Source organism: Cyprinodon tularosa, unplaced genomic scaffold (genome assembly GCF_016077235.1).
Source record: "Cyprinodon tularosa strain WSP-4 unplaced genomic scaffold, ASM1607723v1 ctg474, whole genome shotgun sequence".
In the NCBI taxonomy this organism is placed as follows: Eukaryota; Metazoa; Chordata; class Actinopteri; order Cyprinodontiformes; family Cyprinodontidae; genus Cyprinodon; species Cyprinodon tularosa.
In genome coordinates, this window is record NW_024039201.1 from 21,986 (window position 1) to 45,894 (window position 23,909).

Below are 23,909 nucleotides of genomic sequence, written 5' to 3' on the forward strand. Positions count from 1 at the left end.
CTATATGGCGGCCGATGGCTTCACTTTTTCGGGTTATCAGCAATCCATTTAATAAATAGAGATCAGTGAACTGGACCTTAATGCTTTGTAAAAAGAACAAGACCAGAAGTATTCAGAGGATAATGGCGCCAACTAGAGCCGTGGCTGAAATATAGATACATCTTGTATTCGCCGCTCCCATGTTTTTTTCCCCCCAGAGTTATCGTGTAAACAAATGTATTCGTGTGCAATTTTAATTTTTTGCATTTTAATAGAAATACTGAAATGGCAAAACTTTTCAAAATTGTTTTGCACACAATTGTAATGAAAAAACAGCTAGTGTCTCAGAAAAAAAAAAAAAAAAAAAAACACATCCCAAGTACCTACCTTCCAGCCAATCAGGAGACAGAAATCATGCTGTTACATTTCAGAGTGACATGAAAATAATTTTTAATCAATCATTTTACAAAATCAAATTAACATTAGAAAAAACACTTAAATACTAAACTGTTTGAGAGGAACTGATCAGTCGACAGCTTGCTGTTGCCACGCCCTCGCCCAGCTCACAGAGCCAATACCTGGAGGACACACTGAGGGACGGGGCCACATCAATGAAACTAAGGGATCAGGAAGTAGATGCTTTGATCATGTGAAAAGTGTTTGGAAGCGGCCAATAGGAGGAGAGTCAGTTGTTTATGTCCAGAATAAAACAAATATATAATTAGTGCCCTCTACAGGCAGTCGAATGATGAAAATGGTCCAAAAGGAGCAAAGAATTAAAAAAAGAGCATCTATGGTCCAGGGCCCATTAGAAGGCAGTACTGTTGATCACCGTCTCGGAGGTGGAACCAGCAGCTGGGTGGCAGTGACCGACTCTGGGAACAGGTTGTGGTAAGTGGGCAGGGGTACATACGCCGCCGTGATTATTTTACCTGGAAACAGGCCAAATCGAATTAGTCAGATCTGCTCTCTGATTGGTCCACAGGAGTCATGTGACAGCAGATCTTACCTCCAAAGTACCTCCCATGCAGGGCGTTAACAGCAGCCATGGCAGACGGGATGGAGGGACACTTCACATAAACGTTTCCCTAAAAGACACAACAGCTCATACTCATTTGGAAATTCATACTGTTCATCCTGCTCTCACAGGACATAAAACTGAATAGGTCCTACTTCTGGATGGTTCTGCCTTTGAGTTTTCTGACTAATAAAGAGATGATGTGATTTATATAAATATGTGACGCAAAGAGCCGCTAAAGTGTCTGGGTCAGATAAAGCTTCAGCACAATGTTGGTTCTGGTCCAGAGGAGATATTCCTTTCCATAGTTTCCATAATTGCAGTTTTTTTTAAATGCAGTTAAGTAACAAGGGGTTCTAAATAATAATAATAATAATAATAATTGAACTTTATTGATCTCACATTGGAGAAATTTACATCTGTATTTAACCCATCCCCTTTGGGAGCAGTGGGTTACTATTGAGCGGTGCCCGGGGAGCAGTGTGGGGTAAAGGGTCTTGCTTGAACTCAGAACCTCAGGATTCCAAGCTCTATTCCCTAACCACCAGGCCACCACTCCCCAAGACCAAAGGGAACAAGACAATGCGTCCAGTTTCCATAGTTACCTTATTACTATTGAACTAGGGTGAGTCAATAGGACCAGTAATAATATTATAACTATTATCTCCTGTTATTAACAGATTCTTCAAAACTACCTGTGAATAAACTTCACTAGTAATTTATTAACAAACAAGTAGATTGTTGGTGGTTTCTGTGACAGTCCTGATATCAGCAATATGGTGTCTTTTTTCCCCTTTTCTTTTCATAAAGGGGGACAGAGATAAGCTCCACTTTCTGCCCCTCGCCGTTTTGTTTTTTTGTGACACTCAAAAAGGATCACTGTTTTACTATATCTGTTCCCTGTTCTCCTGAAGTTTGTCGAATTTATTTTTTTCCTCCCCCAGGGAAAGGGATAAGCTGCGCTCTCACTACTGTCCCTCGTCGTTTTTGCAAGGCTCAAAGAGGATCACCACTTAGTCCCTCTGTTTTTTGATTGTTTATGCACAGGTCTGCCTCCCCTGCAATATGTGTGCTGTGTAACTCTAAAAAGGACTTTTTTCCCCGTGCAAATGGAAGGTTTTACTTTGCATTTCCCCCCAAGCAGATGTGTTTTACTTTGTAACTGCGACTCCCTTCCTGTCAGACCCATGAAATTGCTGCTAAATTGCTCCATAGTCTGACTAAAATAGACCTGGGGTCCATCGCAGTCAGAGCTATGCAAGCCCCCTGCAGAAATCGTGTTGGATGTGTTCATCCCCATTAACTCCCAATGAGCAAACTCCAAGACCTCGTACGACTGTCGATTTTCAGATAGAACATTGGATTCGGTGTGTTCAGGGCTTTAGCCTAGCCTTTTAATTTCACTCAAAATTTTATTGATCGTAATTTACTTATTCAATTTTATTCCATTATATTTCATTTAAGGTCACATTCTCTGAATTCCTTTATTCCATTATCTATATTATCTTGGGGGTTCCTACAGTCCTGTGTCAGGGTCCTGGTGTGAAACATCCCAAACCTATTCTTTCCTCACAGCAGCATCAAGTTAAATTATTCCATTTTTTTTAGGGTTTTTAGTTAAGATAACAATTAGGTATCAGATGTTGTGTATGAGTGCATGTGTTATCTTGTTATGCATTTGCTTTTATTACTATGTAAAACACTTTGTATTGTCCGTGGCGTGAAAAGCGATTTACAACTAAAGTTTGATCTGATAACTAAATTAAAATGTAAACCCAAAGGTCATCGGCGTACCTCAGATGAGTTCTTGTCGACGTAGATGTGGACAACCCCTCCGTGTTTGTTGCACTCTTCGATGACGTCGTGCTGGATGTCGAGCTCCCAGCCTGGAGCGTTCTCACTGAAACAAAACGCACACTCTGTCACACACAGACACACACATGCACTCAGCTGGAACACAATGTTCACAGTCCACCTTCATCACTTCCTGTTGTCTCGCTTCCCATCAGCTGTGAGCTGAAACCTTTCACAGTAAGAGTATAGGGGGCAGGGCAAACCAGTGGGTCCGGGTCAGAATGGACCCGTTCTTTAACTAAAGGTTAAAGTCTGAATGAGAGGAAGCATCTCTGTTTTAGTTCAGTTCCTGGAGAATGTCACCTCAGCAGCCTGAAGACTCCTGCTCAGTGACACAAAGTAAGACGAAGAGGTAAACCTGGGGGTTAATTCCTCAAAGACCACAAAAACAAACTGGATTGTTTCAAGGTGTAAAACCGACCAGGTGAAAAACCTCCTTCCGACTCTGAAGAACACATCCAGGCCATAGTTGGCATCAGAGAAAAGCAGCCATCGTGCTCAACCCAAGATCTACTGCCACCAGCTTTCATTCTAATGAAGAACCAGACTGACATCCCAGGGATGATCAGCAGGGATGATAAGAGATGTGAATCATGAGTGGGTCTCACCTGTTGGGGTTGAACATGTTGGACAGCTGGAAGCAGTGAGTAGCGAGTGGTTGAGATGGAAGATTCAGGGCTGGAGTGTTCATGTTCATGTTGAGGGTTGGATTCATGGCAGCTGGAAGAGACACCAGGAGAAAACTATGAGAGACCTTTACCGGTTAAACAGCAGATCACCTGCTCCAACCTTCTGCTTACAGATCACCTGTAGCACCTGCAGGAGGAATAAAAGCACATGCAGACTGTCTGACCCCGGCTCCTGCATTTCCCAGAGATTAAACCTACTGATTGACCAAGTATTTTAAAGTTTATCAATGTTATTGATCAAAAAAAAAAAAATTTAACTTAATCATATTTTATGAATTTGTTGCTGAATAAACTTAAATACATGTCTAAACTTAGATATATTTATAAGATACAACAAAACAGGAACCTATTAAATGAATTTGAAATATGTGAATTTCCAGTGAAAATAGATGTAAAATTATTAACAAACAGGGTTTGTCACTCTGACTTACTGCCCTTTGTGTTCTTTGAGACTAATTTTAAGAATGAACAGCAGCACCATTTACTGGACAAAGGCAACCTGACAACACTGAAAGAATTTCCTTCCAGAGATTATCACATAATCAGATGGGAAATAATGTTATTTAATCTATCTATCCACAATAAATCATAAATAAGTTGAATACTGGTTTACATACAGCATGTGCAAATTATCTGATAGGTCAGATCATCTGACCTGGCACTGCCCGATAAATGAGCTATTGTAGCTATGCCTATATATAATGATATGATTGCAATTACTATTAATATTCACTTCAGAATATCTACACATCCCCTTCACTGATCTGACATGATGGACAGATTGTCACAGCTCAATGTTTCATGTTTTAATTTAATGATGTCCAGCTGAAGTGATGTCCTTCAGTGATGATAGTGTTACCTGACACAGCAGCCAGAGCTCCAATAGCAATCGCTCCGCTCATCTGTAGAGCTTGCTGAGCAGCAGGAGGGATCTGCATTCCTGTACCTGTGTAAACATCGGCAGATGTCAGATTCACGCCGGCTGTCACCGGGTGAGAGAAGGGGCGTGGCCTCACCTTCAGCCAGCCGCGCCATTAGCTGCAGTCTCCCTGTGGTTCCCAGCTCCACCCCTGATCGGTCTAGCTCATCGTTGTCCAGGAATGATGAAGCCGTGGATATGTCGGTCCGCTCGCTCACGTGACCCAACTTCATGGGCCGTCCTGCCAGCTCAAAGCCGTTCAGCTGCTCCAGAGCTTTCTTAGCACACTCTGCATCTGCAAACTAACATCACAATCCACCTGTTCATCACCTGGTTCTGATGTTCTATTAATTAGGAGGAAACAAACTTACTGTTATGAAGCCGTAGCCTTTAGATCGCCCCGTTTCACTGTCCATTATCAGCTGGATGTGTTCGATCTGACCAACAGAAACCAGCCATCAGAATGAACTGTGTTAACTCCTGGATGGAGGAGGTTATCACTCTGTGTGTCTCACCCGCCCAAATGGTTCAAAGATCCCTCGCAACATCTCCTCAGTGATGTTAAAGTGCAGAGAGCCGACGTAGAGCCTCATGGGTCCAAACGTCGCCTTCTGAAGGTTGTTGGCTGCAGCCGCAGCAGCAGCAGCTCGGTTTTTCTCTGCCTGTAAACACAAACAGTCATTTACCATCTTTGAATATGTCTTTTTAATGACTTAAGTTCATGTTTAATTCATTTCTAAGGCCTGACCTAGATCACTAACCTTAACATTACCAGTATATACCTCAGCTGACTGAAAAAACCTAAACTTTGTTTGCAAGTTAGTTCTAAACGTAAGAAATTGTTAGCAGTGGGTCCTCACAAGATATTTTGCAGAAAAAATTAATTACACTGCCCACACCAAGTAAAAACAACGGCCAGAATTCAGAGCACCTACTGTTCTGCGTTTGCCTCGTGTTAACGTAAAGTGAACAGATTTCTGAAATCAAATCTGGGGACATTTCCAGCTTGTAGATAAAAAAAAATAAAAATACATAGCTCCCTCCCAAACAAAACGCATAGCTCCCTCATAAATTTTCTCCACCTTTCAGGAGGAGAAAATTTGGGAGTGAGGCTTCAAAACAAGGTAATTCAATATAACAGTGGCAGTTTTTTTTTTGTGTGTTATGTTATAAACAGGGAATACAATCCTGCAACTAGTCTTTTCCTCCAGCAGCTACTTTGTTTGCCTATTGTTTATTTTAGCAGATTTGACAGGAGTGACAGAGGCTGATGTGTCCATACAGAAAGAAAAGAATGTCCCTCTGCAGCTTCCATAGTCACTCTCACACACTTGGGACTAAAAATGCATAATGTAAACATGTCAGTCATTTTATGTAAAGATATTTCATTGTGATCCTGCCGAATAAAATTATAATCATGAGGGGTTGTTTATGCCAAACGTCAATCTGATAGTAATCCATGTGAACTTTTGTAAGAATTAAGTTATTTTGAATGAGTTTGACCGAGGGTTATTTATGTCCATATAAAAAGGTGCGATGCAATTATTTTTATCCTCTCATCCAAACATATTTCATGTGATCACATATTTTTTTAGCTATGTAGAAGCAAGCAGATTCTGTTATGATCCTGAGAGTCTTGCTTAAGGTGTGTTCCTGTTTACACTGAAAGTCTGAACTTTGAGCTTAAAACAATGTAACCCGTATTGATTAGTATTTCTCCTCCAGGTCGCTCAGTCGTGCGAGGGGCCTTTTGAGCACGTAATCATGCTTAAGGCCTAGTCTGAAAGTGATCTATGCAAGCTGATGCTTTAGGTCTGTGTTTTGGACGGACCCAGCATAAACTACATACTGCTCCTCCTTTAACACACCAAATTGTGAAGCCCATAAGAAACAGAGATGGCCAAAACTAACCCAGATATAAATGTAATACGATCGAAATGCACACACAATGAGGTGCAGTGGTCTCGTTGAGGTGGTTCTTTTCTTGGTAATGCTTTACTGAAAAACGTAATGAGGAAAATGCATAAAAAGGTCTGTTTACACTGGGCATTTTACACCATATTCTGTGAACCATCATACATTGTGGCCCGTTTAGGTTATAATACACCATGTGTGTGTGAACCCGTGAGTGTGCGCAAGTAGGAATGGATGAAGCGCATGTTTGGGTACCTGGGAGGCCTGTACGATGATGGGAACACCCAGCAGCCTTTGCCCCGTCAGGCCAATGGCCAGAGGCACTGAACTGGCCTCCACAAACTCGATGTAGGCGATGCCCTTTGACCTGCGAGAGTTCCTGTCAGAGATCATCCTTACGTCCCGCACCTGTGGGGGAGGTATATGTTTAGAGCTGCAACTAATAATTATTTTACAAAACGATTAAATCTGTTGATTATTTTTTGGGATTAATAATGGGACATTCAGAGATTCTTTAAAGAAGATTTTTTGCTAAATTAAACCAGGTGAAACTCAAACTTTTCCACCTGGGGAGTTCTGGATTAAGCATATTGAAGAATTAAATTGTTCCTTTCTTTATCTTAAATGCAAAATGTTTATGTATTATCTGACAATCTTGGTATAATTGCTGCTCTGAGTGGGTCGCTCTGCCAGCTAAAGGCATGTTTTAGAGTCACTATACTTAACAATCAATGAATTACTCTATTAGTTGACGATTATTTCAATAATCAATTATTCGTGATTAATCCGACTAACTGTTTCAGCCCTATATGTTACTATGGTAACCCAACAACTGTAGCATTGGATCAACTAAACGCAGCATGATGTCTGGTGGTGATAATGACCCAGAGTGAATCCAGCTGACACTGAGCTCGCCTGCTGCAGATGTTAACGTAAAAAGAACAAACTACTCAACACAATCAGAGAGTCAGAGACATTGGATACCTTTCCAACAGCAGAGAAGAACTCTTCCAGGTCCCGTGGGCGTATCCTGGCTGCAAGCTGCATGCAGAAAACGGTGCGAGCATCCCGCTCCTCTGGGGTCAGATTGTCTAAAGGCAGCCTGCAGAACAGCAGCAGTTTAACAGGGTGTGGACAAGGAGAAACACTCCATCTTTCCATCATTCTCACCTGGGTGGTGTCTTCTCCTTCCTGATTGGACTCTTACTCCTCGATCGTCTGCGGCTGAAACAAACAGTTTGTTAGGTTTCTGATTCGCTCAGATGCTGCCCAGCAACCAGTTCTATGATGAACCTAAAGAAAAACTATTCTTCTTGGATGAAGCTATGGGTTCTCTGCCTCATTATTACCAACAGGAGCAGGTTTGTTGTACATCATGAGACAAACTAAACCAGGCGACTTACTGCTTGTGGTGGTCTTTGTAGCGCCCACCCCGCTCTCGGCTGCGACTGCGTCTGCGCTCCCGGCTGCGACTCCTGCGTCTGTCTCGGCTACGGCTGCGTTTGCGATCTCGACTCCGGCTCCTTTTCTTTTCCCGACTGCGGCTGCGCTTCCTGTCTCTGCTGCGACTCTGGCTACGTTTCTTCCTGTCAGACAGATTGCAACCAATCAAGTCAGAGTAAAAATCTGGTACCAGAACCTCAGAGAGTTCTATTAGAGCTGTGCTCTAATAGACATTTAAAGACCTGTTTCAAATCAGCTGACAAAACTTAGTGTTGTCATTAAAGCCAATAAATGGATCAGCAGACACACAGGTGGTCCCACCTCTTGCTGTGCTCCTCCGGTCCATCAGGGCTCTGGTTCTTGCTGTCCTCCTGATAAAAGACATAACCTGTTAATCTGTGGCGGCAGAACAAGAAACAGCCTCCTTGTTCAACATCTACTAATGTTTACACCTAAGGGGCTGAAGAATTTCCTGGAAGGTGTGTCTGAGGAGTCTCACCTTTCTGTATGGAGCCTCCAGCATCGCCTCGATGTCCAAGTCATCCGCCATCATGCTGCTACACAAAGACACACACAGAGAAGCTGATACATCTGATAGGTCAGTCCAATCAACAGAACCTCTCTCAGTCAGTTAGCTGATTCTGTAGACCCACAGGTGGGTGTGGGTGGTTGTAGACACTGATAGATCCATCGGTAGCAAAAAGGAAGTGCCTCAGTTTCCTGTTTTCAGCACTAAACATCAAACAACTCAATTAAGGGAATAATTTGATCCAGATGAGCTGACTTCTGGACTAGAAGCAGCAATAATATAACTAACTAACTGAATTCAAATGAAAGAAAAAAAAACTAAACAGAACTTCTAGGATCAGGAAAAGTGTTGAGATCTGCTGTGAGCTCTGGTTGTGTGTTGGATCAACAGATGGGGATTATTAATTGAACTATGAAGATCACATTTCGCTGCTGCAGGGGTTCCCAACCCTGTTTCCAGGGACCCCTTTCCTACATGTTTTAGTTGTTTCCATGATGCATCACACCAGAAAAGAATGCATGATTCAAAGGTTTTTGAATCAGGTGTGCTGAAACAAGAGACACACCTAATACAAGAGGACAAGGGCTCCCTGAGGATCAGGGTTGGGGACCACTGCGCTACTGGCTATGGGGGGGATTTGGTTTTAATTTGGTTTACCGTTTTAAAACTTACAAAATTTCAGACAAACGTTAATGAACTGTTTATGTCCCAGCATCCTGAGCTTCCCTCGTTTACCTTTAGCTACGCAATGCAGCTTCAGTCACAAACAGAACGGTTAAATTGTCACTTTTTTCTTGTTTCTTCTACAGCCCCCTATCGGGGTTTGGGATTTCCAGATCCCAACTTTTCAAGGTTCGGGACGGGCAGCCATAGAGAGGTTATTATTAAAGACCGGGAGCATATCGGGACTTTGAATCTGGAAGTCATTCTTTGATCTGCTTCGGCTAGCAGTTAGCCGCTAACAGACCCAACCTGGTGTGCTGGTGGCTGTGCGCATGCGCAGCTAGATCAGAAGCTGCAGATCTCCGCAGCTAGCAGCAGCTAGCGGCTAACAAAAACCAATGCCAGGCCTCCAGAACGGCGTCGCTCCCGCCGGCGCTTCCACTGCTGGACCATGAGACTGGGGCTTTTATCTCCAGCAGAGTGAAGGTTTACCTGGATACAGGGCAGCTCGGTGGGCTGTGTCCGGCTGACCGTCTCTCTTCTATCCGGATAACGGATCTTCTGCCCCGGAGTTCGCGCTTCGCTACTGCTGCTTTAAATGGCAACCCCACAAGATATCGCGAGACTTCTGTATTGCGAAAACATAACATTGCGCTTGAGATATAAAGCAACGGCACTTGAAATAAAGCTCTTCACATATTCCAGAAGGTTTAAAATTAAAACCAGTTAGCATCAGTAACCCAGCATTGGGTTTGTGAGACATTTTTTTTGATAATCTGTGCAGTTCTAAAAGGAGAATCACTAAAGTTTCTTGTTTTTACTTGTGGAGTTGTAGCCATTTAGGCCTTAAGAGAAAAGACAGAAGCTGAAATTTTATTTTTTTTCAGAGGTGATGCATCATATTTAATATCTGTAGCAAAAATACATGCAAGCGTTTCACACCAATATGATATGTTTACCACTGTGACAACAGCTTCACAGCTGAGTATCCAGTGGTTTATATAGAAAAAAACAAAACAAAAAGTTTTTTTTTGTTGTTTTTTTTTTAAATACCCTTTAGGGGATAAATAAACCAATCTGAATTCCTCTCAGGTGGATTCCTGAACACATGTTCTGTTATGACAGGCTGTATAATTTCACAGTGCTGGTTTGAGTTCTCAGTTTCTATTGATTAGACAGAAGCACCTGCAGCGTTTGCTCCGGATCAGCGTCCACGGGTGACCAACAGCAGGATTTCAGAACACGATTCCTTCCTTAAATGTAGAGTCAAACACCCCAACATGAAAATCAGGATGGGTGCTCCAATGTGAACATCTGCTGGATTGTCATCATTAAGCAGCTCCTCTGCAAACTCTTGTTCTGTCCCCAGAAACAGACCTTCACCCAATAATTTAATGATCTTCTTTCTGAGTGGCTTCCTCTTATCTCCATCTGGAATCATCACTGGGCTGCCTCTGCCATCAGCCAATCAGATGTCGTCCTGCTCTGCTCGCTCCTTGGAGGAAACCCACCTGCTGACGATCACTTCCTGAAGAGAAATAAGACATTAGAAATATGATGTCCATTTATCCTCCAGTCAAACCTTTATAGTGGTTAATAACAAATGAATAACCCTGAGGTACATGGTGCCATTCGTTGGTGCTACTTTAGATATTGATGGTATGAGATGACAAATTTTTTTTTATTAGTTTTTTCAGGAATTGGTATAAACCAGCATCCAAAATGCTTCCTATAGGTCCATTCGAAGCACCTTAGTGACTTATCAGTTTGCCAACTCTCAGGTACTTAAACAGCCCAATCATCCTGGTTATCAAACTTGGACACATCATTTTGCAGTGGTAAACAAACGTAGCAGCTCATCAGTCATATTTGTTTCAACCTAAACCTTCAATAAAATCATAGCACACAGTGAACTGCTGCTTATAACGAAAAAGGAATATTAACATAAAAAAGGCAAAATCACTGAGGTTAAAACAAAGGGACAGAAAAACAGTGGCTGCTTTAATGAAAGATGGAAGAAGTGCATCAAGCAGATTATAGCAAAAAGATTTCAGCAGGTAAAAAAAATTGCAAATGAGGGAAAATTATTTGTGACCAGATTAAAAATCTGTGTTAATAACAGCATGGTTGTAAACAACATTGAGCCCGTTGGGAGGAAGGATCTTAGGAAGCGCTTATTTGTGTATCTGGATGCAAAAGCTTGTCACTGAAGGAGCTATCCAGTTCTATAACCACTTCATGCTTGGGGTCCTGAGGTGCTGCCATCCATCAGACCAACCTTTGATAGACACGTCTATGTGCTCCCAAATTCTTTCGGCGGTAATCCTGGGGTGGTTCATTCCTGACTGCCCCAGCTTATCCCTCAGAGGCCCTGGTGGGATGGTGTTAACTATGGCATCATCCCCCCACTGCCAGGCTGGTGAGCAAGCTGAAGACCAATGAAGACCTCACCAAGATGCGATTGCTGAGAACTAATAGGTGTGCAGTTCTCGGAGGAAAATAGGGGGGGGACTGCGGCATGCTAAACTGGGTTTAGGGGAGGGGCAATTGGCTGGTCATAACCTGAAGAAGTTCTGGTTCAGTTTACTGCCTACATCCTGGAAGTTCAGTTTGTGACCTGAGACAGCTTCCAGGAAGTCCAATCAGAAAGTATTAAAACACTGAGACACAGGTCCAGTCAGGTTATTTAAAATGGAGGAATCTCAAACATTATGTTACAGTGATAACTTCTAAAAACCAAGTAATAAATATAGATCACATGTAAACTCATACAATAATGTAAAACACCTCTAAAATGATAGAAACATTCTCAGTCAGATGGAATCCAAATCAGTCTTTCCTATTTTTATAGCCCCAGCTAAACAGCGCCTCTAGGGCCTTTTAGCTCACAGTGTCAATGCACTTTGTTACCTGGTGATCTGCCCAAATGGCTCATGTTTTTTTTGATAGGTAGAGTTACCTGAACTTTCAATCTGCTCAGGCACTCAGTTGAGTCCAAGTCATCCGCTGACAGGTCAGCTGGGTAGATGATGTAACACAGCATCAGCTCCTGAGAACCAATCAGGATCCGTCATCAAGAGATTAGCAGCAGACTCAGAAAGCAGCAACAGGAGAAGCGTTACCTTGGAGACATTGGCTGTGATCCTGCTGAGAGCCGCCAGAGAGCGCCAGGAAAACGGACGCAGTGCCATGCCCCCGAAAGTTTCATCAGTCCTCTCTACAACCACAGAGTAACTATGGGAAGAGGACGGGGACAAAATAAGAAGCAACACACAGCGGATGTGGAGAGAGATGAAAGTTGGAGATCCTTGCTTTACGAGAGAGGAAGATTCTCTGAGCTGGACTAACGTTACATTCAGACCGAACACGTTCCGAGCACCATGGGTGTCTGGTTTATATCCAAAGTCTGCATCTAGCGGCGTTGCTAAGTCCACAATGTGTTTTATGCATCTTGTTTTCAGTTTTCAGGCATTTAGATGCATCAAATGTATCAAAAGCAGGAGATGCTACTATAGGAAAATTAATCAATCAAGCATAGAAGCTGATCAGTGAGATGGCTGGGAGACAGTAACTGCATCCAAGCCGTGATCTCTCCTTCTGCAGTACTGCAGCATAAAACCAGACATAAATATCAATAAAGGGGTTACAACTCATAAAAGACAGAGGTTTAAAGAAAGAGCTCACATTAAAAGACGTGGGAGAAATGGCAGTGCTCTGATCGTTTTAATTCCACGATAATTTTTTCTTAATCTAAACTGTGGTGGAACAATTGACGATGAAAGCCAAAACTTTCTGAGGAGTCCATTTTATATTGTGGTTCTTGCAGTTTTCAGTTGTCAGTTGAGATTCCCAGGTTTGGTGTTCAGGAAAACAGAACAGAATATTTGAAAGTAGTAGTAGTAGTTTGGGCTGCTCAGTTGGTAGCACAGCTGCCTTGCAGCAAGAAGGTTCCGTGTTCGATTCTGGGCTCAGAGTCTTTCTGCATGGAGTTTGCATGTTCTCCCTATGCATGCTCGGGTTCTTTCCAGGTACTCCCACTTCCTCCCACAGTCCAAAAACATGACTGTAGGTTAATTGGCCTCTTAGGTGTGAGTGTTTGTGTGAATGGTTGTTTCTCTCTGTGTTGCTCTGCAATGCACTGAGGCCCTGTCCAGGGTGGACCCCGCCTCTGGCCCGCAGAGAGCTGGAGATAATAATCTCGATAAGCTGACTGCATTGATGAAGTTAAAGAAAAACATCATAGAATATAACTTTTTTTACTCATTACAACAAATTAAGGTAAGCTACTCCTGATTGCATCTGCCGTCGTACACAAGAGAATGACAAAGGATACTAAATGCTCACAACAAGCATTTGACTTCAGTGTGTCCAAGTATTTGGTTAAGGCAGACACCTTTTCAACTCTCATGACCTCTTTGGTCTGAACGCAGCAATAGTTGAAGATCAGCAATGTTTTCCTACATACATCCAAAACCGACAACCAAGTTCTCCATACTGTATTAAAAACCTGAAGACAGAAACGTGACCTGGACTCTGTGTGCGTTACCTGGCGTGGTAGAACGGTGGTCCCTTCCTGTAGAGCACTGCCAAAAGAACAAGAGGGAAAAAAAACACACCTAATAAGCTCACAGACTCATCACTGGGAGATAATTATGGTTACCAAAGACTCTGATTATATTCAAAGTCTGTAGCTCCAACTTTTAAGTCTTACTTAGATCAACACCGTACTTGGCCCCGCCTCCTCCTTTAGGGACCCACCCCCTGCTTCGGAAGTGATGATATGCAGCATATGAGCTGATAAAGTCTGGATTCAGTGATCGCAACTTCCTCCACAGGTCAACCACCGACAGGGGCTCCTGACCAATCATGGGACACGATTATTTGTCACATCCTGATGAATTAAAACGCATCAATCAGACATCCAAATGAGCGACACCCACCTGCTGCAGGTAGACAGACAGGACGCCCAGGCCGTAGACCAGGAAGAAGGCCTGTAGGTCAGACAGGTGAGCCAACAGGTGAGAAGGACAGGCAGGTGAGCAGAAACCAGAGTAACTTTCCTAAAAAGGTGCGTTACCTCCTCCAGGCTGAGCTGCAGGTACTCTGTAAGAGCCAGAGGACTCCGCCTCACCTCCCTGACTCCACCCCCTTCCTGTAAACAAACACCACAACATAAACAACAGCTGAGAAGAAAAAAAACCAGCAGGAGCAGATGTTTCAGTAGAAGACTCACCTGAGTCTCTGATTCCACCAGGACATAGCCCGGTCCTGGAATATGAAGACCAGGACCAGCATCAGAGTCAGAGGCATGATCCGGGTCGGAGTCAGAGCTGGAACCGGAGTCCAGTTCTGAGTCTAGTTGGACGGACCTGAATGTTGACATGAAAAGGGTCCGCTTACGTTTTCCATCAGAACCAGTCTGAATAGCTTCTGAATCGATCAACTCCACCTGCAGTTTTTCTTAGTCTCTGGCTCTACTTCTGGCTCCGCCCTTAGCCCCCTTATTTGAGTACAGACTCCTCCCCCTGGTTCCTCTTCTTTCACTCCATTGGCCTGCTTTACCTCCCCTCCACCCTCCTCCTCCTTCCTTTCATCCTCCAACTCCACGGCCTCAGTCAGAGCAAGCAGCGCTTGACTGACAGCCTCTTCATCCAATCCCTGAGAGGAAAGATCGGCCTCTGCCCACCTGAGCAGCTCTTCATACCTGTAGGGGTCAGACATGCCATACTGGGTTTATTCATATAGCATTTTCGGATACATCCAAACAGCCTAGAGCTTGAAAATGAAACAAAAACAATAAATAATTATACATGCCTGATCAAATCAAGAAAAAAATAAGAAATATGTACCGTAAAACATCTCAACCTCTAACAGTCAAGCTAAGCACTGCTGATGGGAAAGACCTGATTTAGGAGGTTGATTTAGGAGGTTTCCTTTAAATAGGACAACAAACAAATAAAACTGACTGATGTGAAAGGCTTGTTTCTTATACATTTTCTTTAGCTAAATCATCACAACAAACTAGAGCTCGACTGATACAGTTTAGTTTAAGGTCGATGCCCATGATTTTGACATCAGTCAAACTGATGCCAGATACGTGCTGCCGAGTTTTTGGGGGCCAATTCTTTAGATTAATATTGCTTCCTCTTTCTCCACTTAAATGTTAAAAATGACAAGATCACAACAAGATGATAAAACTATGTTTTTATTGAAAAATCCTACAACACTTTAACAACAGATGGCAAATTAAGGGAGCAAACATGCACGTGTTTCACGTGATCTGAAAGCATGGCTGCTGAAAGTATTGATGAACCAGACACTGCATGCAAGAAAATAATAAAAACACACTAATACTGGACGAAGATATCGTCAATATATCAGTCTACGTCTACAATAGACCAACCACAGTGCTGCACAGATCCATTTTTCAAAGATTTAAAAACAACAGCTTAGTGGACCTGATGGTGCAGCAGGTTGCACAGATAAGTTGTTCAAAGCCGTTAAAAAGATAGAAAGAGTTTAAAATGAACAGGCTGCTGCATTTTGAACTAGCCCAGGGTCTGACAGAGAAACCTGGATGATTCTGGTTAAAAGAAAAGATGGAAGAATGATGATTTTTCCACAGACCTGATGCAGTTAGCGATCCTGACGTCTATTTTAACACCAAGACACTCCAAAATAAGCTAAATAGAGTGACTCCTTAGTGAGGAAACAGATTCGATGGACTTCACCCTATAAACAGGAGATCCCATATTTCTGTAGAATAAAGTAACAAAAACTTCAAGGACATTTAATTTAAAATTATGCACAAGCTTCATTACTGCAAGGTGAAGTTACATAAAATGTTCCCTAATACATCCCCACTGTGTGACTAATGCCATATTGAAGAAGCCACGCTTCTTCATTCTTACTGTTTGCGTACAAAATTAACCCCATTTTGGTCTGGCATATTCAAAACCTTGTCAGATATGCTTCCAATAGAGGTGAGGCTGGAACCATTTCTGATAGTGCTCGGAGTTTCTGTTCAGTTTTCTCAACTTAATAAATACCAACGACAACTATTATCTTATGCCTTTATCATTGGGAAAAGGCTAGTGTTGATGTTCTGGAAAAAATCAGAGGTTCCATTGGTTAAATTATGGCTGGAGAACTGGTAAGAATACGGTTCTCATTAGCAAATAACTTAAAGAGATTCAACAGAACTTGGCAACCCCTTCAGCAATATATTAATAACTCTATTTGAAGAGAATTTGTTTTGATTCTCTGTGTGATAAGATGTAAGTTTGGTTTTCATTTGGTTTTGATTATGTATTGTCTTTATGTTTTTTGTTCACATAAAAAAAGAGGACAAATGTGTATTGTTGATGTTTCGATTTTCATGTATGATTCCTCAATAAAAAACTGTTTAACACAAAAACTTCAAGGACAAAAAAGTGATCCAAAATCAGAGCCTTGTGGTACCTCCTGTGGTCGGTCAGCAAAGGATGAATTACAGTCACCAACACAAAGTGAAAAACTATCAGAGAGGGAGGACTTCCTCTGCTGGAGAACTGACCCTCTGATTATTACTCCTGCTGTGAAATCAAGGATCTACTGAGGTTTACAGGGATGTGTGGTGGTCTACTGCATCCAAGGCAGCAGTGATTTCTAGCAGTACAGGGTTCTCAAACAGCTGATTCTACGATGTGGAAGGATTTCAAACATTGCTAAAACATTTATGCTCATCCAGGAAGTTTTTCAGGTGGTGGAGGACTTTTTTTTTCCTAAAAAGTCAGCTTGGAGACAGGATGTTACCTCACTATGTAGTAAACGGGATGTGATGCCACTTACCTAGACTGAGAGATGACAGGTAGAAGTAATCCTTTGTGCTCTGTGTCACAGAAACAATGGTCAGGTGAAAACAGTCAGCAGCAGGAATCAGACTTGACTGAAGATGTCATTGAGCAGGTGGAAACTCACGTTCCCATTGGTCAGAGATGCTGTGATTTGGCCTGGCTCTGGATAGAATTCCTTTACCGAAATAACCCTGAAACAGTCAATCAATGTTTACTTAGCCAGCACAAAGTGCTTCACAGGACAACAGCTGGCATCCTGCAGCAGCCTGCAGGATTACAATCTTTATTTATTTATTTATTCAGTCATATACGTTTACAGGAAGAGTTACAGTCTCATTTACAAAAGACCTCCTACATACAGTAAGTAATACTAAAATAACACTCATAAAACCAACATAAAATCAATAATCATCCACTAAGTACTTCTGAAGATCAATACTATGTCAAACCAGCAGGGGTTTTACTTAAAACAGGGAGAAATGGCTCCAAAAGGATTTACTAATAGTGTCATTAGAGATGCACTGTTAATTTTTTTCCAATCCAATCTGATACTGATATGTGGTGTTGAGGATCAAATGTCAATGATGTAAGCAGGTGCGACTCCCACCTGACACCACATCCCTGAAAACTGAGTCTACTTAAGCAGCTGACTCCATTTGACTTCCTCTTGCCTCAGGTTCTCAAGGGGAAAATCAAGCCAGTTTTCAGCTGAGGCTACGCTGTAGCCACCAAAACCCCTCAGGAGAAGAGTCTGTGTTCGCTGGACGAAAACTGCACTCTGCCAACGATTCACAAGGTGCTGAATGTAGTGTTGAAAGTGTTTTATGAATCTTTCTGCTGAAGCAGATGAGAAACCACCCAGTTCTGTTCTACCCACAGAACAGCCGGCAGCACAGCTCTGGTTGTACTGCTGCCGCAGTCTGAGCCGCTGCTACAAAGCTATCCACAGCATTAAGGTGACTCCCTCTTTTAAGGTTACTCTGAGTGACAAAATGAAACCCTGCAAAGTTTGCTTCTGTTGTTTGAATCAGAATATTTCAAGTGTCTTCGTGAGTTGCCTGTTGGATGAGCAGATCGTGTTCCTGAACCAAATTGAGACCAATTTCATCCCCAGAACCGAACCAACCAAGTAGAATCGGGCCTAATGGAACCAAACCCCTACCCCCTCCAATCCACTGAGCCAACAAGTGAACATCTTTTCCCTAATTCCATCTGATTTTTAATTAATTTTCTGCTTGGACAAGAAATAGTTAGAATAAATATTTATACATGTATTGTTTGTGGTTTATCAGGAAGAAGCTTTTTGATTCAACTGCTGATGGTTTATAAGTAAAAGTGCTGAACTGAATCCTAACACTCTTTGAGCCTGACTGAACGATCCATGCTGTGTGTTACTGTCTGCTTAATCCTTTCTATTTGTTTGAAGATTTAGGCTGCTACGGTTGGACCATGGCACCCACGCGATCCATTCTGGAGAACGACCTCCATGTCAAATTAACCTGATACTGAAGATTACGCAAAGTGAGATGTTCTAGAGTCAAACACCTTGGTCCAAACAAGGTAAGAAGAACCAGTCCAGAGCTGCCTCTGGTCATCACCTTTCTGCCAAATGAAGGAGGTCTTTAAAAAGCTACCCAGCAGACTGAGTTACATACAGCAGGATAAACGGTCCATCTTGGCCCGGGTCAAAGGAGCCAGCTCTACAGAACCTAGAATGAAGCTAAATATTGTTTTATTGGATCAGACCCTAATCAGACCTCTTTTTATCAGATTCAGATCAAATCACTCCTGTTTTTATTGGATGGGAACCAAATAAGATCAGATTTTATTGGATCAGGACCAAATAATTCCTGTTTTTATTGGATTGACATCAAATAATTCCTGGTTTTTATCGGATCAGGACCAAATTATTCCTGGTTCTCTCCAAAAACAATCTACAAATAAGTAAACATTCTTAAATTAAGTGTATTTACCAATTAAGTGTATTTACCTTTAATTTGAGAAGGTAATTAAGATGACTGCCAATGGAATGAGTACATTTACTCTCAAAATTAGATAATGTACACTTGAAATCAGATAATTCAATTGTTTCTTATTTTTAATGTAAATTTTGTTGTTCCATTGGCAGAGTGTCTCTTATTTCCTCAATTCAAGAAAAAAAAATGCATTTACTCTAGGAAAAAAATATTTACTTAGTGTTTTATTGGATCTTGAGCAAATCAGTCGTGTTTTAAGTGGACCATCATCACCAGTACCAACCTGGTTGTGGATGTTCTGGATGTCATCTGGATGGCAGACCAGGACCTCCCGGTGGACCAGTTCTCCCCGGTAATGCTTCCTCTCCTGCAGGTTCCGGATCAGCGGCAGCGGAGCCTCGTAGTCCTCATAAACCCGGGTTCTCCTCTTGGGAGGTCGGAACTCCACCTGCATTCTCTATGTCTGTCCTTGCGATGTTTGGAGTCTGATCCAGAAAGAAGTTTAGCCGACTTTGTTGTGTCTAAGCGTGCAGACACGGTGTCACATAATCTATGTCCGACTGGAAACATAACTATATCAACAGTTCCTACCCACGTCTTTTCTTTCTTTGAGAAAAAAATATATATTTCACAGAAAAATTTCTAGAAATATCAACATTGTCTGTGCCTCCATTTCATTTCCAAATCTGTGTTCTATACATAATGAACAAGATAACTGTATATCCTGACCTAGATATCATAATTAGATAAACTAGATCTTGAAAGTTCATTAGTATGTCTGAGTCTGGTACATAAAGATTCAGAATCATTTGAAGTCTAAAAGACACATTTTTTAAAATGTATAACCCGTTACATTCTGTCAAACAATGAAAACTGTGTTTATGTTGTGAGGAACAATCCACTCTAAGCTGTTTTTTTTATCCCCAACATTTTCAAAAGAAACCAATTTTAATGAAAAACAAGCCCTGCATGGGAACATTACACAGAAGTACAAAACCCAAAATAAAACCCATGAAGTAAACACTGTTCAACACTATAATAAATATCCTGAAGTAACATGTGTATCCATGAGGCTCCCTTCACATGTCTGCACATCTAGAATCATCCCAGGTGTCTGTAATTGTTCATCTTTGTTTCAGGATAAAGAAGCTGGTTAAAGGAAAGGTGGCATTGGTTTAACTGTTGGGCGTTGACTCCTCCTGTCTGTCCACCATGTAGTATTGGTGTTTCTGGAGGTGCTGGATTAGTGTTGTGTACTTGGACACCCTCCTCATCCTCGGCAGGATGAAGCTTTGGGTGAACTCTTCTCGTGTCAGAATGCCCTGACCCTCCAGCTCCAGGACACTGTTCAGAAACTGAAGACAGAAGCTGAAGCAGTTGTGCTCATCCTCATGGAACCTGAAACACACAGACAGGTGGGTTAGAGAGGAATATAGATGGTTCAAACACATGGGCGGGGTTAGATGGGGACAATCATTAGACCTTAAACAATCATTGGCCCCAACCAGGTGATTTGTTGTTCCCATTTGGATATCGCCACGATAACTAACTGTTTCCTTCTCAAACAGAAGGTGGCAGCAGTTATACTCTCACTTTTCTGTCCAAACTAATTTGACATTTCAGAATTGACCACCTGTTCTTTTTCTAAGCAACCATTAAAAACTTTTTGAAAGATTTACTTGTTTAAATAAAAGATGTCTTCATCACCGGCTTCTTTTTGAACAGATGATTAAATCTCTGTACAAAATAACAACTTGGCTGTTCAGTGGAGCAGTGGGTAGCACTACTGCCTTACATCAAGAGGGTTTTGGGTTAATTTCCCAGCCCAGGGTCTTTCTGCATGGAGTTTTTCATGTTCTCCCTGTGCATGCGTGGGTTCTCTCCAGGTACTCCGGCTTCCTCTCACAGTCCAAAAACATGAATGTTAGGTTAATTGGCTTCTCTAAGTTCTCCTTAGTAGTGTGTGTGAGAATGGTTGTTTGTTTCTGTGTTGCCCTGCGATAGACTGGCAACCTGTCCAGGGTGTACCCCCCCTCTCGCCCATAGACAGCTGGAGATAGGCACCAGCACCCCTCGTGACCACAGCTGGGATAAAGAATGATGGGGAAAAAATGATTTAGAAACTCTGTATCCCTGTCATTTTATTTTTATAGGCAAACATTTTTAATCAGAAGGACAAAGTACAGAAATGTGAACTCTCAAATTATACACTAATTCCACACACTTACCTCCATTAACTTAATTTTTCGTGTTATTTTTTGCATTGTTTTTGTTTCCTTTGTTTTATTGCCACGTTGCTTGTTCTCAAATCTGTTACACTTAAAAGTTGTAATGAGTTAGTTTATTGCTACAGTGAAGTCTGATGTAAACATGTTTATTTGATTAAAAAAACTGATTAGACATTTTAATTTTTAGTATTATAACCATAAACTGTCATCAAAAGCACAGTAGTTATTTTTTACATAATCATACTAACCTCTAAGATAAAAATAAATACAGAATTCTAGCTCTTTTCAGAATAAGCGTTTGTGTTTTATGGTGAAGAAGGCAAATATATAGGACTATGCAAGTCACCTAGATAGTGGGGACAGTGGATTGGATAGCAGGAGCTTGTTCTGAATATGGACAGTCACTTGTTTGCACCTTGGTTCTGTCCTTTTCAGTTATTTTCAAAGTATACAGTGAGATACAGCAGTGGAGCTACAATGAGGGACTAAAACCAAAGCTAACATGATACATAAACACTAGAAGTATGCTTTGGAACAAGAGCCAATGGTGTTTGGTGAGCATGTAACAAAGACTAGCATGTGTGGAAACTAATGGAAAAGATGATCCTCTCAGACATTAAACCCAGAGAGATAAAACACTGTCAATCCAACTATATCTCTAATTTAGACTTTGTAGATTTGTAAATATGTGTGTATATATTTATTAGCAAGGGTTTTTAAGAAAATCTGATTTCACTGGAGTGATTTACTTGGAAAATATGGATGTTCTGCTCATTCATTTTTTCTGTTTGTACGGCGTGGATTCACCCTGATGTGGTTCCGGTTTTATCCGTTTTGAGCCACGTCTCAATGTGATCGCTCCCTGCCTGGCCACCTCCATGAACATTGTCTGACTCTACAGCTGCTCAAAGAGGACGATAGGTGGGTCAGAGGGAGCCACAGTGCAGATGTGTTGGGAGGGTTAGGTTTAAACGTACTTGTGCCATACAGGGTCCCATGTTGGTCCCTCAGAAAATCGCTCTAGATATTGATCCCACTGAGCCAGCAGGTGGAACATGTCGGGCCGTACCAGGGGGACGCTGACACAGAGGGCCCATCCGCTCTGATCTCGCCTCACACCATCCTGTGTGAAGTTATACACCACACCTGTATATAAGTACAGGTGGACGGAATCAGGTGAGACTCACATTGGCGGCGTCACCAGGATGACATGCAGGACTCCTCACCTGGACCCAGATTTTCATACCTTTAGTGTTGGAGATGCCAGTGTGCAGATCTGAGGTCCCACTGAAGTCTCTGAGGGACAGAGAAGAACATACTGGTTAGATTGCTGTCAGACCAGCTCATACTTGATCCAAACTGCTTTTTGGACTCATCCTCAGGCAAGCCAAGGTAAAAAAAAAAAAAAAATCTCTCTGCTGTTTCATGGCAGTTAATATGAAAAGAATCACTCTCCAACACCTTGACCACCACCCCAACCCCAACCTGTTTCTACTCAGACTCAGCGGTACCAACTAGGTTCTAGCAGTAGTTAACCATAGAGATGTCTGAATAAACCCTGTGACTGTAGACTGACTCGAGGGTACCTGTGCAGGGGGGCTCTGCTGTTACCTGTCCAGGTTGTTGTGTGCAGGAGCCACCAGCAGGCAGCAGGAGGTCTTATGTCCATCTGTAAAGGGGGAGGGCAGGCTCACCGGTGCTTCCTGCAGCCTGCGGCCCTTCAGCTCCTCCCCACAGCTCGGACATACCTCAGGAACAGAGAAGCAGAAGATCTCCTTCTGACAATGGGTCAGGTGGATGACGCTCCGCTCCATCTCCTCCTCAGCTCCTCCGTCAGTCTGTCTGACTACAGTTCCTCCTCTTCTTAAGTTTCTTCTCTCTTCCTCCTATTATTGTTGCCTGGACACAGCCTATTGGAACACATCACACACCCTAGCTCCAGCCTATCAGGTGTTCTGCTGTGGTCATGTGACCCTGTTTCACCTGGAGTCAAGTCAGTCTGAGCAGCTGACCTCTGGACTGTGTGTGCAGCGTTGTTAAGGAAACAAGGGGCAGGTAGGAACTATAAAAAAAAAAAAAAAATTCCAGCTTACTTAGCTTGTTTAACCTTCGAAACAGTCTGTGGTTGAAAATTGTTTTTTTTGTGTTTGCTGTTTCTGATCCAGACAATGAGAGGAACTCTGAAATGATCCTACACCTTAGAAAGCAAAGACATGCAAGCTTTCAGGAACTGCCTCCTGATTTGCTCATTGGTGATTTTTTTTCCATCTCACTTGTCAGAGATCTGATCAGTGAGATCAAATGAGCCAGACAGAGATAGACCCTGGAGTCACATGTCACTCTTTCCTCCTCAGTCTTTCATCATCTCAGATTTTAACATTGGAGCAACAGGTAAACCAGCACACCTGAACAGGCACCCTGAAGGAACCCAGAGCAAACAGCCAGAGATCCAATTCCTGGGTGGTTCAGATTAATCTGAAACAGAAACCAAAGCTTGAACATTGAAATTCCCGTAATACGGATCGGTAACCCCGGTTACCGATCCGTATTACTGGAGTTACTAACCCCAGAACTGAATAGGTGAAAGTCAGCCAAGTGAGAAAGGAGAAAACATCTGATCTCTAACTAACATGACGACAGGAATAGCAGCCCACAGACCCAAACATGGTTCAGGCCCAAACCACAGTCCTGCTGCTAAAAGGATAGTAATAATAAGTTATTATTATTATTATTATTATTATTATTATTATTGTTGTTGTTGTTGTTATTATCATTATTATATTAGTAGTATTAATATGGTCAATTTGGGGAGTGTTGGCCTAGTGGTTAAGAACAGGTTGTGCTCTGAGAAGGTTGCAAGAA

The 23,909-nt window shown here is 42.2% G+C and overlaps 3 protein-coding genes across 4 annotated transcripts; all 3 read right to left on the reverse strand.

The window, feature by feature from the left end:
- Nucleotides 1-219: 219 nt before the first annotated feature.
- On the reverse strand, nt 220-9,640 carry LOC119794304 (RNA-binding protein 39-like). The gene is made up of 15 exons (XM_038301792.1): nt 9,501-9,640; nt 8,316-8,373; nt 8,138-8,187; nt 7,777-7,959; nt 7,544-7,597; nt 7,358-7,475; nt 6,629-6,781; nt 4,975-5,121; nt 4,831-4,896; nt 4,557-4,761; nt 4,400-4,486; nt 3,460-3,571; nt 2,792-2,897; nt 989-1,067; nt 220-911 (listed from the first exon to the last, which is right to left on the reverse strand). The coding sequence occupies exons 2-15, from the start codon at nt 8,367-8,369 to the stop codon at nt 808-810; spliced, it is 1,518 nt and encodes a 505-aa protein (XP_038157720.1). The 5' UTR covers nt 8,370-8,373; nt 9,501-9,640; the 3' UTR covers nt 220-807.
- A 411-nt stretch (nt 9,641-10,051) lies between these two features.
- tsen2 (TSEN2 tRNA splicing endonuclease subunit) lies at nt 10,052-19,615 on the reverse strand. The gene is made up of 12 exons (XM_038301770.1): nt 19,103-19,615; nt 16,968-17,034; nt 16,839-16,878; nt 14,458-14,712; nt 14,242-14,377; nt 14,086-14,160; nt 13,949-13,999; nt 13,720-13,864; nt 13,555-13,591; nt 12,131-12,242; nt 11,968-12,057; nt 10,052-10,536 (listed from the first exon to the last, which is right to left on the reverse strand). The coding sequence occupies exons 1-12, from the start codon at nt 19,271-19,273 to the stop codon at nt 10,477-10,479; spliced, it is 1,239 nt and encodes a 412-aa protein (XP_038157698.1). The 5' UTR covers nt 19,274-19,615; the 3' UTR covers nt 10,052-10,476.
- Nucleotides 19,616-19,748: 133 nt separating this feature from the next.
- LOC119794287 (MKRN2 opposite strand protein-like) lies at nt 19,749-23,010 on the reverse strand. 2 transcript variants are annotated; one of them, XM_038301769.1, is made up of 4 exons: nt 22,659-23,010; nt 22,274-22,343; nt 22,025-22,170; nt 19,749-20,217 (listed from the first exon to the last, which is right to left on the reverse strand). In XM_038301769.1, the coding sequence occupies exons 1-4, from the start codon at nt 22,859-22,861 to the stop codon at nt 19,995-19,997; spliced, it is 642 nt and encodes a 213-aa protein (XP_038157697.1). In that variant the 5' UTR covers nt 22,862-23,010; the 3' UTR covers nt 19,749-19,994. The 2 variants fall into 2 exon arrangements, with proteins under 2 accessions (XP_038157697.1, XP_038157696.1); XM_038301768.1 differs by having other exon boundaries at nt 22,025-22,193; nt 22,294-22,343; nt 22,659-22,985.
- Between the last annotated feature and the right edge of the window lie 899 nt (nt 23,011-23,909).

Excerpts from the sequence above, each read along its gene's own strand:
- LOC119794304 (XM_038301792.1), bottom strand. The coding sequence starts at position 8,369 with ATGATGGCGGATGACTTGGACATCGAGGCGATGCTGGAGGCTCCATAC. Across the intron at positions 8,188-8,315 it reads TGGAGGCTCCATACAGAAAG|GAGGACAGCAAGAACCAGAG; the intron begins GTGAGACTCCTC and ends GTCTTTTATCAG. Across the intron at positions 3,572-4,399 it reads AGCTCTGGCTGCTGTGTCAG|CTGCCATGAATCCAACCCTC; the intron begins GTAACACTATCA and ends TGTCTCTTCCAG.
- tsen2 (XM_038301770.1), bottom strand. The coding sequence starts at position 19,273 with ATGCAGGTGGAGTTCCGACCTCCCAAGAGGAGAACCCGGGTTTATGAG. Across the intron at positions 17,035-19,102 it reads TCCAGAACATCCACAACCAG|GGTTATTTCGGTAAAGGAAT; the intron begins GTTGGTACTGGT and ends TGACTGTTTCAG. Across the intron at positions 14,000-14,085 it reads TGCAGCTCAGCCTGGAGGAG|GCCTTCTTCCTGGTCTACGG; the intron begins GTAACGCACCTT and ends TCTGACCTACAG.
- LOC119794287 (XM_038301768.1), bottom strand. The coding sequence starts at position 22,861 with ATGGAGCGGAGCGTCATCCACCTGACCCATTGTCAGAAGGAGATCTTC. Across the intron at positions 22,344-22,658 it reads GCACACAACAACCTGGACAG|AGACTTCAGTGGGACCTCAG; the intron begins GTAACAGCAGAG and ends TCTGTCCCTCAG. Across the intron at positions 22,194-22,293 it reads TGGCATCTCCAACACTAAAG|GTGTGGTGTATAACTTCACA; the intron begins GTATGAAAATCT and ends ACTTATATACAG.